General features: G+C 34.5%; 1 protein-coding gene across 1 annotated transcript; it reads left to right on the top strand.

The window, feature by feature from the left end:
- Nucleotides 1–7,274: 7,274 nt before the first annotated feature.
- Nucleotides 7,275–14,569, top strand: LOC110116155. The gene is made up of 2 exons (XM_020849632.2): nt 7,275–7,634; nt 14,208–14,569. Exons 1-2 carry the CDS (start codon nt 7,426–7,428, stop codon nt 14,296–14,298), a joined length of 300 nt encoding a protein of 99 aa, XP_020705291.1. The 5' UTR covers nt 7,275–7,425; the 3' UTR covers nt 14,299–14,569.
- Nucleotides 14,570–14,686: the final 117 nt, after the last annotated feature.

Here is a 14,686-nt window from a genome sequence, read left to right on the forward strand (position 1 = left end):
GGCGCTTTGAACCCTTGATTCGGACTCATTTGGGCTTGGATTGGGTTGATCTTGGTGTCGTTGGGTTTGTATTTCCGAGACGCTCAGTTTGACTGTAAGCTCGCTGAAATCGGAGTTCATATGCTCCCGAAATTAATTTTTGAAGTTTCCAACTAGTTTTTGCCTCGAGATTCGTGCCCGATCGAGATGATTTTGTGATGACGTATCAAAAATTAATATTGAGAATTTTAATTTTAAAAATATTACAAAATCGTGACACTTTTTCAAGTAAAGGCATCCATCCATTTTCCCTTATCATCTACAATCATTATTTTGACACTTGTAGGAGTTCATATGCTCCCGAAATTAATTTTTGAAGTTTCCAACTAGTTTTTGCCTCGAGATTCGTGCCCGATCGAGATGATTTTGTGATGACGTATCAAAAATTAATATTGAGAATTTTAATTTTAAAAATATTACAAAATCGTGACACTTTTTCAAGTAAAGGCATCCATCCATTTTCCCTTATCATCTACAATCATTATTTTGACACTTGTATCAATTTCATTGCATTTATAATATCTTAATTCTTTCTTTGTAAGACTTGTGATAATTCATTTATAATTCCTAAAATATCAGTCATTAAATATAGTGCAAAGACAAAGTCAAATGATTACATGACATGTATTAAAATGTCAGCTTCCACTGATTGTTGATCATATATCTTCTCTTCCTTGACAATTTCAAATACTTTGAGTATAAAAGCATACATTCTGGTTAGACTGATTAATATTTGAAAATGTAAACTCCAGCGAGTGTCACCAGCATGATGCAAATTTATTTCTTGGTTTAAATCACGACCACAATTTAAATCTCCACAACTTAAATGAAAAATCATATTATCACGCTGAATAGCTTTTAGGTTATCATTTCTCTTTTATGAAGCTCCAACAGTATTTATAATTCTTGAAGTGATCTTTAATAAATGCTTTACTTGTCAATGATTTTTTGCAATAGATATTAAGCATATTTGTAGCTGATAGTAAAACAATGAATATAGAAAGCATTTGGATTATCTTTCAGAATTAGTGCTTTCAAATCATTAAACTCACCCCGTATATTAGATGCTCCATCATAACTTTGATCATGCATTCTATATATACTTAATGAATATTTTGCTATAAGAGCTTCAACTGATACCTTGAGTGCAACTGCATTTATTGAAGACACATGGCTAATATCAATGAACCTCTCAATTACCTGATCCAATTTATCAATTCATCTCACTGCAATAGCTAACTATTCTTTCATAGAAATATTATAAGACTCTTCAACTAGAATGGTGAAATAAGAATCAATAATATCTTTCATAATTATAATGAAATTCTCAACAGTCATAGAACTACAAATCTCTTTTTTTACTTTTGATGCAATCAACTTTATCTTAACACTTGTATTTTCAAATATCACTTTTTTAATCTCTTCATTATGATTTATGAGAAATTGAAATAGTTCTATATAATTTTCTTGATTATTCAACCTAGAAGACTCATCATGCTCATGAAAAGATAGCCCTTGGCGAATGAGAAATTGTACATAATCAACAACTATAGTTAACATGATGTGATGTTCTTTTTTATTATTATCTTCTTTGCTCGACCATAAATTGAGAATACTCTTTTCTTGAAGCTTCATTAAAGACTCACATTTATGTCTTGTCTTGTTGTGTGCACTATTGTGTTCTCCTATATGACCTAATAGCATCTCTTTATGTTTCCAATTCTTAAATCTCTCACCAATAAATTTGTCTCCACTGCCTTTGCTAGTATTAACTTGTTCTTGAGGCTTAAACAAGTAACAATAATGACAAAATACTGCATCTTTCTATATAATATATTACATCCAACCAGGAAAGTCTTCAAACCATTTTGAGTTAAATCTACGTACAATGTTTCCTATCATTGTTTGAAGGAATTGATGAATTGATGATTTTTTGGCTGATGTAGTCCCTTCTATAAATAAGCTCTTCGAACTCTATCACGATCATTTACATCATAACTCCAGATGGATGGTCAAAGATCAGGATCATCAGGTAGATTGTCAACATCAATCTCGACACATTCTTTTCACTTCAAGAATTATTCCATTTCTCAAAAGGCTAACAATAAGCAATCCAAATTAGGTAACATTATTATTCTAATAAAAATGACAATACAAAATGATTATAGATAGGTCCTCTAATTCTTAAAGCAAACACCATCATCACAAATTATTTCATGTTATCATAAGATAAATTATTTCAAGTTATCATAACATTTCTTTAAATTATAGATGATATAATTATAAAACCTTAGAATGAGAAACTACATAAGGCAGCTACGCAACCAGAATGTCGGATGATGAATTCAGCAAAGGAAAATTATTCTAGAAAATAAACTTTTCACAGTCAATAAGCTATTAGCAAAACATTGATGTGATGGTGATTTGAAAAGCAAAGATTACAGAAAGATGTCCCAAAGAAACCCTTCATTATAAAATTTAGTTGGCAAATCTATAAAGTAAAGCAACTAATTGTGCTTAGGTTTGTTATCAAGAAAATCAATTCAATAATGTCTAATATCATTAATGTGTGCTCGTGTGTCGATAAATTAATCAATTACTCATCAAATATACCTCTGAAATGATTTAGTTTTACTATTTGGATAGTAGAACTGTTGAGTTTCAATTATGAATTTGAATTGTTTATCAAACATGCAATGCAACAGGACACACATATCCGCTACTTTGCTGGCATAGCAACATAATTTCCCTTGACTATAACCTCTAGAAAACTGCATATAAATAAATCTTAGTACAAAGGAAGGTGAAGAACCAAAGACCCACATAGCCAACAAAAGCACAGTTAAGCTTATTTTAGTTGTTAAAATGTATTAGAAAAACAAAATATGCTGATATTAAATTAGCATGATGATGTAATTAAGATGTAGGCGGAGTAGTATGGAGTCGCCAAAACGGAAGCAACTCAAGCAAGAAATAGGAAAACAAAATCAGATTTTTTCAACATGCAAAATAGGAAAAATGGAAGCAAGAAATATAATTGGAGTAGAATGGAGTTACCAAAAAAAATTTTTACCTTCAAAACGATGAAGGCGGCTGCAAAATGGGAAGAGAGGGCTGGGTGGAGCCGGAGACCTCTTCACGAAGAAGCTTAGAGGAGAAGATGGAGTCGACTGCGACTGTGAACGAGAGTGCTCGGCCTGCGGCTCGTCCGGCAACCTCTTCATGAAGGCGGCTGCAAATGAAGAGAGGCGACACGAAAAGAAAATGCGAACAACGGAACAAGAGACGGCGGGGTTGGGAGGCATATTTCAAAAACTGGCCATCTGCTTCAAATTTTCTTAGGGTGGGCATTTAATTGTACGTGGGTCCGCCCATGCCCGTAGTAATAACAACTTCTTCAAATTTGGTGAAAAAGAGCCTACTCCAAATTATTTTAACCGAACATAATCCCATGGTTTCTGATATGTTATCAAAAAGTATCTTGATCGGACTTGAATCTCGATGCAAAATCAAGCTGGAAGCTTATAAAATTAAAATTGAGACCATATAAACTCTGATTTTAGCAAACTTATAGTCGAACTTAACGTCTTGAAAATACAAACCCAACGACATCAAATTCGGCTCAATCTGAGCCCAAATGGGTCCAAATCGAAGACCCGAAGCACATTTTAAAAGTTCAAGTCATAAATAGGGTGATCAAACGATTTCTAAACATGACATGCTTATAGTTGAATTTAGTGGCACAACGAGACAAATCCAACGATCCTAAGATCGATTAATTCTGATATCATTAAGGCATTTAAATGCCGAGTAAATGATCCACGATCAAGGGGATCAACATCGGTCGTCCATTCAAACCACTACCGACTATCGCAAGACTTACTTCCGGCCACCAATTATCATCATACTTCTCCATGACAACTGTCCTCCATTGTCATACAACAATCTTTCTGGCCACCGTCGCCCACTGACTACGGTTCCGACCTCCGTCGGTAGACTATGATTCTTCCAACCTCCTTTGTCAGACAATGATTTTTCTTACCATAGTCGCTCGCCGGCTACTGTCCTTCCAACCTCTAACGCTATAATACAATTCTTTTAATTATGACCTCCTTTGTCATACAACAATATTTCTGACCACTATCACCCACCGACTTTCTGACAACTGTCACTCACCAACTATGATTCTTCCGACCTCCATCGTCGGACATCAGTCTTTCCGCCCTTTGCCGCCATAAAACGGTCCTTATGACCACTGTCTCCTTTCGACTACCATCCTTCTGACCTCCTTCGCTAGACAATTGTCCTTATGACCACTGTCCATCGCTGACTACGGTCCTTCCGACCTCCGTCGCCAGACTATGACCCTTATGACATTCGTTTACAGAGAATGATCTTTCCGACCTCCATCACCCGCCGACTACTATCCTTTTGACCTCCGCCGCCCGCCGACTATGATCTTACCGACCAAACAAACATGTCAATATTGATTCTTTCAATTCCCAATACTCAATACAAGCTATATGATGTATATTTGCTACATCAAGCCAATGCCTTCCCCCCAATGAATGACCTCATTTGTAATTGACTACAAACAATAGTGGATTCATTCAAATTGGCTATGCCCCGTGATTTTTCCTCTTTTTCAGGTGTTTCCAAATAAAACTTCTTGTATCTCTTATAAACGCTACACCTGCTTTTATTTGATTGTGTGCTGGATCTTCGTACAAAACTAAGGCATTAAACTTTATAAATCTTTATCGTCGCGACGCAACAATTTCAAATCTTCGACTTCCTATGTAAAAACTTGCCACCCATGTGCATTGCGTTTAGTTTTTTAAATAACGCGTGCATCTTCTTGCAAATCTGAAGATGCTAATTCACTTCTTATGATCACGAGAACCCACCACGCCAGCAATGTTATAAGTTCATTTTATCATATTAGTAATAATTTAAATTTATCATAGCTATAACTATAAAAGCTTAAAATATCATTTTATCATATTATAAATAATTTAAATTTAAAGAATTAATGGTTTATTAAAAAAAATATCAATCATACAAAAATTATTTTGAAGCTAATTTAAAATTTAAATTTACTTAATGAGCTTATTAAATTGCTTCTCTCATAATCCATAGTTGAATATTGGTTTTAGTTTCAAGTAGTTGATCAACTGGTTTTCGTATAGCTCCACTTTTTGCAATTTAACTTAAAATACAAATTCATGTTAGGGGTATCAATAAATGACCTGACTTGTCCACCTAATTTGAAAATAAAGGTTCAGGTTGACCCATTTAATAAACAGGTCGAATTTAGGTTCGAATTTCTGACCCGTTTATTAAAATAGTAAACTTCATGTTGACTTGCTAACCTTATTTTGATTTGTTTAATATTTTTTCCTTATTTTTTTATATTTGTTGGCATGATCTTCTTATTTTTGATCAATTAACCCAGAATTGAGTTATCGGATATGGTTTAGATCATTAAGTTGCTAGCGGGTTAGGTTCAGGTCCATATTTTTTTGCCCGTTTATTAAACAATACCAGTTTCAATTATTCGAATTTAGATCAAGTCAAATTTTAATCAGACTTAAATCCAATCCATTAACTCTTTTTGACACATCAATTTGCCTGTATATTTATACGTATACTCCCAAAGTCACTGTTAATTTAAGCTTCATTTGGGATAACTTTTTTGCTGCTTTCTTAAACAGCTTTTTAGTATAAAAGTTTTTTGAATTAGAAAAAAATTTGTACTATAAAACCGTTTTATAAAACAATAAAGCCGTCCCAAACAAAGTCGTAATTGAGTCTTAAAAATAAGCTCATTAAGAAAATGAATGGTCCCACTTTAGAATTAAGTGCACCTAATTATCACATTAAAATCATATAATAATTAACTATTATTGGATCATGAAGTGTGAACATTCTGGATTTCTGGTCAATGATCTCTTCATCATGATCAGTTTTCTATATAATATGGAGCCGTTAACTTTTTGAAAGCAATATTGATTTCAAAAAAGAGAGAAATGGAGCTGTTTTGTGTGCTGTTTTTTTCTATCTTTTTTTTTACTTTGGAAACACCTTTGATTTTAAAATGAGTCAGTCAGAATAATTAGACCTTAATTTGCAAATAGAAATGTGAACTATGTGACATTATAGAAAAAAGGAAGGGGACATGAGAAAATCAAATTATAAAGGTGATAGGATGGATGGATGAACATTATTGGTATATTTGTAAAGAATGATAGAAGATATGAATTGATTGAGGGGAGTGATTAATGATGTAAAGATGATATTTTTGTGATATTGGGCATAAATTGATAATTTTTAATATATTTCTTTTTTTTTTTTTCGGGTGATTTATTTTATCTGTTTATTTAATAATTAGGTTGTTATTTTTTTTTTTTTTTTCAAACCGAAGAATCACAATATAAGTTGTTGATCTGAATAAAAGATTGATAATATAAGTTTTTTTGGTTAGTCCTACTAGTGGTTCCTTCAAGCATTGCCAAATCCCGTGGTTTTTTTTTTCCTATTTCAGGATCTTATTGTTTGTGATGAACATTGCACCATACTCTAATATATATATATATATATATAATTAAAATATGCTCGTCTAAAACTTGCTAAATTCATATTTGGGAAATCAGGTGGGCTTGAGAACAATCCAAGCATAACCGCATATTAAATATTAAATACATGTAGCATTTAATGGCAGTTGATATTTATTTTTGGAAAACGAGCAGAGCCCTCGCTTCCCCAATTCAAAATCCCGCGCAGAAACAAACAGTCGGGCAGAATGAATGGAGCTTTGAAACAGTCAGTCGGGCAGACGACACGGTCACAGAACGGGCTGATGACACGGAACTTGCGGATGACGCGGATGTACGCCGAGGCTCGGGAGCTGGCTCGAGCTCGTTTATAATAGGACGAGCTCGTCTTCTAGTTGGAGTTCTAACTGATGAGTCGAGCTCGATAGTGTCATTACTCGACTCGACTCGACTCGATTCACTCGTTTACACCCCTATCGTGAGAGATGGTATCTGATCGCCAAAAACAAGCTTGGAACCTGCAAATTTTAACACCTCTATTTAAAACGGACTGGCCCAAATAGCTCATGCTCGCGTCTTAAAACGGTAAGGGAGGCAGGCCGTCATCCCAAACACTGCTAGGCCTTCACGAATTCTCGCATTCAGCCCATCGTGGTGGTATTTGATTTGGGCCTTAGAGGGCCCTGTCCAGCTCCCGTGGTTTGCAGTCAAGAACCGGTCAGATCCGAATAGAATCGGGTTGGCTCGAACCCGCATATGGATCGGACTACAAGTTTTCCGGCTTCTTAGATGGAGTGAAGAGGCCGAAGAGAAGCGGCAGCGGCGATCAAAGATGAGCCTGAAGAACCTTCTCTGTTCGGCGGCTTTGCAGGGTGTTGCGGAGGCGCGTGCGAGGATATTTGGGCACGTTTTGAACCCGACGGGGAGGCGATCGCCTCACAAGATTCTACGCAAGAAGCTAATCGGTGAGAAGGTCGCTCAGTGGTACCCTTACGACATCAAGAACGATGACCCGCTCATCTTGGCTCGGGAAGAGAAGGAGTACGCGCTTCATTTATCATTCCTCTGTTCTAATACTCATTCTTTGGCCTATTTTCAGACAAATTTGTTATCCATTATTCAATTGATTTCATTACCCGAACACTTCATGTTGTCTTATTGCTTGCTCCAACAGTGATTTCATCACAGAATCTTCATATAACATCTCCAACTCATCAATGATATTACGACTTTTGCTGTAGATATTTCAATTCATTGGCTCTAACACCACATAGAAGTCTTAGGCACCTAGTTAGGGGTTTTAGTTACAAAAATTCAAGTGGTAAGCAAACACCATTGTGGATGCCAACTCTTAAAAAAAAGAGCATTGAAATTTGAAATTCAGAGCCAAGATGCTTCCTTAATTAGGTGCTCTCTTAGTTAGTAGAGGTAATTAGACATGGGATCTTATGGCTATCTGAGGTTTTTAAACCTATATCTAAAGAAGCCCTAATTCAACATCTTGAGAAATCTGCCTAAATAAATCACAATCTAGCTCAAAAAGGGAAACCTCAAGATCATCTTTTGTATGAAAAACTTTGATGAGTGATTCTTTTTTCTAAGAGATCACATTCGTTGCCATTAAGATCTGAATATCATTGCAAATCACTTTAACTTATCAAATTTTGATGGAAGGTAGTGGAGATGGCCTAAAATCACCAAGATTGTAGACTACTTGGCCCTATTGGATTTGGACGAGTTGGGCGAGATGCATACCCATTTGATTTGATTTTGATTATAAAATAGGAACAATCATCTTGATATATTTTGCTTGATGAGTGGGACTCTGTATCAAGATAAATTGATAGATAATCAATGAGATCTGATTTAGAGCACTATGCAAAATCAATTGGTTGATTTATTAAATAAATAAAATCAAATATGTGATGACATTATATGGTTAAAGCATGAATAAAAATTTTGAAAACTAATCAACTCCATGCTTGTGAATTTGAAGTGAATTTTAATAATAATGATGAACCAATTTAACCAAATATTAATAATAATGGTGAACCAATTTAGCCAAATATTAATAGTAGCAGGATACAGGGAAATAATCATTGTGGGGTGTTTGTTAATGATGTTTATGGAAATCATGTATTTCAAAATCTTGATTTAGATGATGGCATGACCAAAAATGTTAAAATTAAAGTTTTTTACATTTGGTGAAAATTGATCATTAAGTTTTTTTTATTAGATTTATTTATTTTTTTTAAATTACAAATTATTTAGTTTGAGTAGATCTAAAACAAAATACATGGAATGTATTTTTGTAGTAATAGATCTATTGGTGAGATTGTGACATTGGGTCATCAAATCATTAAAAAGAGTGCACATTTTAGATATCTCAGGTCTATTGTTCAAAGCAATGGTTAAATAGATGGGGATATTATTGGTAGAATTCAAGTTGGATGGTTGAAGCGAAGGAATGCATTGGGTTTATTGTGTGATAGAAAAGAACCCCTCAAACATAAGGGAAAATTTTATAAGATAGTGGTGAGACTTGCAATGCTTTATGAATCAAAATGTTGGCTACTAAAAGAGAAACATAAAATTAAGTTAAGTGTTGCAGAGATCAGGATGCTCTGGTGGATGAGTAGTTTTACACCTAGAGACAATGTGAAATAAGTATATATGTGAAAAGGTTGGAGTAGCTCCAATAGCAGATAAGATTAGAGAGAGTCGCCTTAGATGATATGGTCACATAAAATGTCGGTCTTCCGATGAAGTTAGGAGAGTAAATGTATTAGGTTTGGCCAATGTTAATAGAGGTAGAGGTAACCTTAAAAAGACTTGGTTAGAAAATATTAGAAATTATTATTTTTAATTAGATTTGTATGAGAATTTGACTATTAATAGAATACAAAGGAAAAAAAAAAGAATCATGTAGTCTACTCCACAGTGGAATAAAGGCTTGTTGTTGTTGTTGGGTGATAAGCAAGATTTGTAAAAGTTGAAATTGACTGGACAAGCAAAATTGTATTGGATGAGTATATGGAGAAATAAATGTAATTTTTTGGATGGTAATATACTGCGGCTTAAGCTGAAATGAAAGAACTTCCATTTGAAAATTACTCTTTGTTTTATCATGATTTCATGCTTGATGTGTTTAATTCATTGAAGTATTATTTATTCATTATGAGATTATTGAAGCTTTTAAAACCACATTCTTTAGGTTTAAGTTTAGTTTGAGACCCAATATAAAAAGATAGATGAACTCTTGCTATACTCCATTACTTTAGCACGAATTTGAACCCGCATTAGATTTTGAGCAAATGTTAAGTTTTTTATGTTTCAAAAAAATTATTACATATTTAGAGGGTGCGTTTTGTCATCAAAGAAGTTAAGTTCAATCTACTACACTTGTTGTATCTAAGGATAGTAACACTATAGTTAATAAATATATTATATGAAATTATTTATATCCGCATCTATGTCTAAAATTTGCTATCAAAGCATGATTTAAATGTCATTAAATCTATTATTATGCTAATGAGTGTCCAGGTATGATCTTGCATATAAATCTAGAGGAAGATAAATGATTCATTGATTTGATGTTGTTCATGAGTTTTATGAGTTGATTAGTAACTCTAAGAATGCTTCTGTTGACAAATTTTTAATTGTTATATGTTATATCATAACTATACTTAAGGAGTTTGATTAGAAGGGAATGCAAATTTTCAAGCTTTTTTAAGATAAAAAAGGTCAAAATGATCACTAAACTATTTATTGGAGTGTGTGTTGGGGGAAGGGTGGTTTCGAGTTCTTTTATTATCAGATTATCCTATGTGTCCAATTTAGTCCTTTAACTTCTTAAATCTTATTCAAAATATGATGTGAAACGTACATGCGATGATGAGTTTCGTAATGAAAGCTTGCACGCTTAATTTTAGATAGAACAATTTGGGCGAGTGGGGACCACGAAAATAATTTCAGAATTTAATCCCAAATCTGAAATTAAAATTTCAGTTTTGATAGTATTAAGTGGTTTCCTAATTAGAGCAATTAATTAGATTGAATTTGAATTTTGAATTCAAACTCAATTCTAATTTAATTGGATTGCCATAATCAAGGGAGCCATTTTAGGAAACACTTAATAGCCAATTAACTCCAAAATTTCAGAAAAAATTTGAATTGAATGGAGGGGGAAAAAAGGAAAGGGCGGCGGCAAGCTGGAGAGGGCCGGCGGCTGGGTGAACCGGCGGCTGCTGGGTGGGATTTGGGCCGGCGAGAGGGGGGGTGTTGGCTGGGTCGGGATTGCTAGGGAGGCCAGCGGCCTGGCTGGGGCGGAAGATCAGAGGCCGGCGGCTTTTGCTGGCCCAGGGAGACAGCACAAAGTGGAGGGGAGAAAACTCAGAGGAAATCTGAGAATTTCTTCCACGACCTCTTCGTCACGAATTCGGCTCTTCTTCTCCTTCACACTACAAGCAAGAATTAGATGGAGAACTCACAAAGAGATCTATCTAGCCCTTTGAACTCACTAAGAGATCAAAGGGGGGTGCACTCACAAAGAGAACAAAAGAGGCTAATTTTCATTTCATCAAAAACTAAACTCTTACATGAGAAATGGGCCATATAAATAGGCCTCAAAATGACAAAGAAAGTAAAGTACTAAAATGCCCCTTGGGCTACAATAGCTACCAAATACCCATAAGGGTAAAAACGGAAAAACATAAAATAAAAATAAACTACTACATAAAATGATGAAAATACAAATCATGATCGTGGCCGTCGATCTCCGGCATCTTCTGAAGGTACATGTGTCGAAATCGCTGTTGATGTCCCCATCAAAATAATTCAACTAAGGGCTATTTTGGATCAGTTTTGAGAATTTATGGATTAAATTAAATATATTATATAGTTGGGACTAAAAGGGCCTTATATAAATAGTCTAGGGACCATTTTGTCATTTTTTTTAAAATTTAAGCATAAGGAGAGATTTTGCAAATTTATTGTTGATAGGGGAGATGGATGAATTTCGTGTCTAACTTTTCCCTAGATTACATTAATTTAAAATTGGAACCACATCTTTAATCATTTAAGTAGCTTGAGTAGATAAACTTATTATTTCATTATTTTGGAGTTGTTTAGTTCCTATTCAATTACTGGTTTTAACTGATAGAAGTGGGTATGATGTATTGCATATCAATGTTGCTTATATTATTTTGGGTAACTTTGGTTATATGATCTTGTTGTTACTCATTTTGGAAGGTCTAATATGTATGGCTTTCATGACTAATGGAGAATGATAATTTTGAAACCTGTTAATTTGAAGAGTAAATCTATGTCTACGAAAGAAGCTAGTTCTCTTAATGAAGTAAAAAATTATTTGTGTAGTTCGAGCCTACATACATTTGAGAAAGAGAGTAGACAAGTGGAGTTGAAATATACATTGGTAGCTATTGAGTTGAATAATATGTACCTAAGATTGTCTGTTAAACAAATGTTGGTTGATTTTCTAGATATTTTGTTTGATTTGCTTCCTAATGCATTACCACCATTTAGGGGCATAGAGTATTCTATTGATGCATCTTATATTACTTAATATTTTTGTGGTGGTCAAATTACCCAAAATTATTGTTTTTGATCGGAATGTGAAATTTCATAGTTATTTCTAGAAAACTCTATTAAAAAATGAGAATACAACTTGAATTTTTTTATATGCTTATCTCATGCAAACCGAGGTAATTAATATGAGTTTGGGCGATTTATTGAATTGTTTGATAAAATATCATGTATATATAGTGGGATTGATATTGCCAATAGTTGAGTTTTGCATGTAATTCATCTGCGAATAGGCTTACAAGTATGAGTCTATTTCACAATGTCACATTATTTCCACCTAGAAGCCCAATTGATCTTTTTGAGCTTACTTTTAAGTGAACGCCTCGTGCATTTAGACAATCATTTAACATAAAATATACATCTCTTGCATGGGAGAAATCACAAAACATTGGCTGCTAACTATGATATTTATAGGATTTCTGATACTATAATTAGTGGTAAGTGGAATTTAAGCTAGGGGATAAAATAATGGTGTATTTGAATTCAAGTAGGCTTTTTTCAAGATTAGTTAAAAAATTAAATTCAAGAACCGCCAAACTATTTAAAATCATCCAGCCAGAACAAGCGCTTATAAATTAGACATTATAGAAGACGTGAACTTATTTCATGTACTCAGATTACTCTCATTCCATCTCTTCCTTGTGAATTCCTTGTACAAAATTGTATAGCTTGTTCCCGAAGCTATTCTAGATGAAATTTTGCTTACTCTTAATGATGGATTCCTTAGATATCGTGTGCAATAGCATGCGTAAACTGTTAAATTGAGAGAATTGGAGAGGAAAAAGACTTAATTTTATTGCTCAAACCTGCCCCTATTTATAGATCTATACAACATATAATTGATGAGGATATATGACCTTGGAGAGTCTAGCCGTTGATCTACGACCACAATTGTGCCACTTTACTTTTGATCATCATTGTAATAGATTTATTATTGATGTATTAGTTTATGAGTTTTATTGTACTTTTCCTTTTATGCCCCCACTTGAGGGCCTAGTCATGTGTATGCCCTAGGGACAAGATGGTCTTTGTATTTCTCTTCTCTGTATTAGCTATTTAAAGCCTTCCCCTCCTTTGAGGGTTAATGAGTGATATTATGAAAATTTCAGCAATTGTGTTTTGAGAGCTTAGAGTTTTTGTGAGGAGAAGTCCCTAGGTGAAGGGCTGCGTAGTACCCACTAATCGTAGGAAGCATCAGGATTCGTGGTCTTTATCTTCCCCCACCCCCCTCTCAGCCGAACCCCCATCAACACCCCAATTCCTGCCGGCTACCTCCCTCCCCACCTCCAAGCCGCTGCCCCATGGTCCCCTTCCTTCCACCCAACCGCCGGCCACCCCTCTCCCAACTCCAAACCGCCGGCCCCAACCGCTAAACCCTAACCCTAATTCTAGCCGCCGGCCATTCTAACCCCAACCCTTTTGCCGCCAAAATTCAAATCATCCATTTAACTCTTTCCATTGTTAGAAATCTTAAATTAGGAAAGTTTTCCAAATTTAAATTTTAATTGATTTGAATTTGAAGTCAAAAAAAAAAAAAACAATTGTTTTTTTTTTTAAGTCATTTCCTAAAATAGGATAACCTATGTTGCGAAAGTTTTAGGAAAGTTTAATCATAATAAAGTCATTATTAGATGTTCTTAATACGCCATCGAGACTCCTTAAATCAAAACTCGTTATATTTCTAAGCTTTGTAACCAGCCAATGCGTTCCAGATGCAAAAGATGACCAAGTTTGCATTTGTGGGCTTACTATCTACTTTCTCAAGAAAAACAGTTTCTTAAAGAGCACTTGCTGACTCTGAATGCTCTGTTAGATGCTAACTTAGGTTTCGTTTGGGATGGCTTTCTTACTGCTTCTTAAAACATCTTTCTAGTATTAAAATTTTAATTTTTGAATTAGAAAGCCACTTTAAAAAGAGTAAGAAAGCCGTCCCAAACAAAACCTAAGCACATTTCTTATGTTCAGCATTTTAAAGAACTTTGTTGTATCTGAATGAGGCCTTCTTTACAGGCGATTGGCTAAGCTCGAAATGCTCAAGCGTCGTGGTAAGGGTCCTCCTAAGAAGGGCCAGGGAAGGCGAGCTGTGAAGCGCAGCAAGTAGTAAGTTAAAATCACCTTTATCTTCTTAGTTCATTTTCTTTTGGTCATCATTAAAAGGCATCACTAGTGAAGCTTGATACTCTTTTTCTTGATTATTTGCGTGTCTACTGTTACATGCATGTAGGAAGCCATGTATTTAAGTTATTTGCTGAGAGTCTGTTAAGTTCCCTGTAACTGATAAATAGTGACAATTTCTACTTCTGGAAAACTGAAATGAATTTCATGGTAGAAGTTTCTGAGCTTAAATAGAAGAAAGAAGAGGGAGTATTTTGATGTGTTTGGCAGGCACACAATAATAAGGCCATAAGCTAGTGAACAACCCAAATGAAGGATGTGTTCCCTGATTCCTCTCTTCTTATAAAATGGCCACCCACCATTTCTGTGTGATT

This window comes from Dendrobium catenatum, unplaced genomic scaffold, assembly GCF_001605985.2.
Source record: "Dendrobium catenatum unplaced genomic scaffold, ASM160598v2 original_scaffold_235663, whole genome shotgun sequence".
NCBI classification, from domain to species: domain Eukaryota; kingdom Viridiplantae; phylum Streptophyta; class Magnoliopsida; order Asparagales; family Orchidaceae; genus Dendrobium; species Dendrobium catenatum.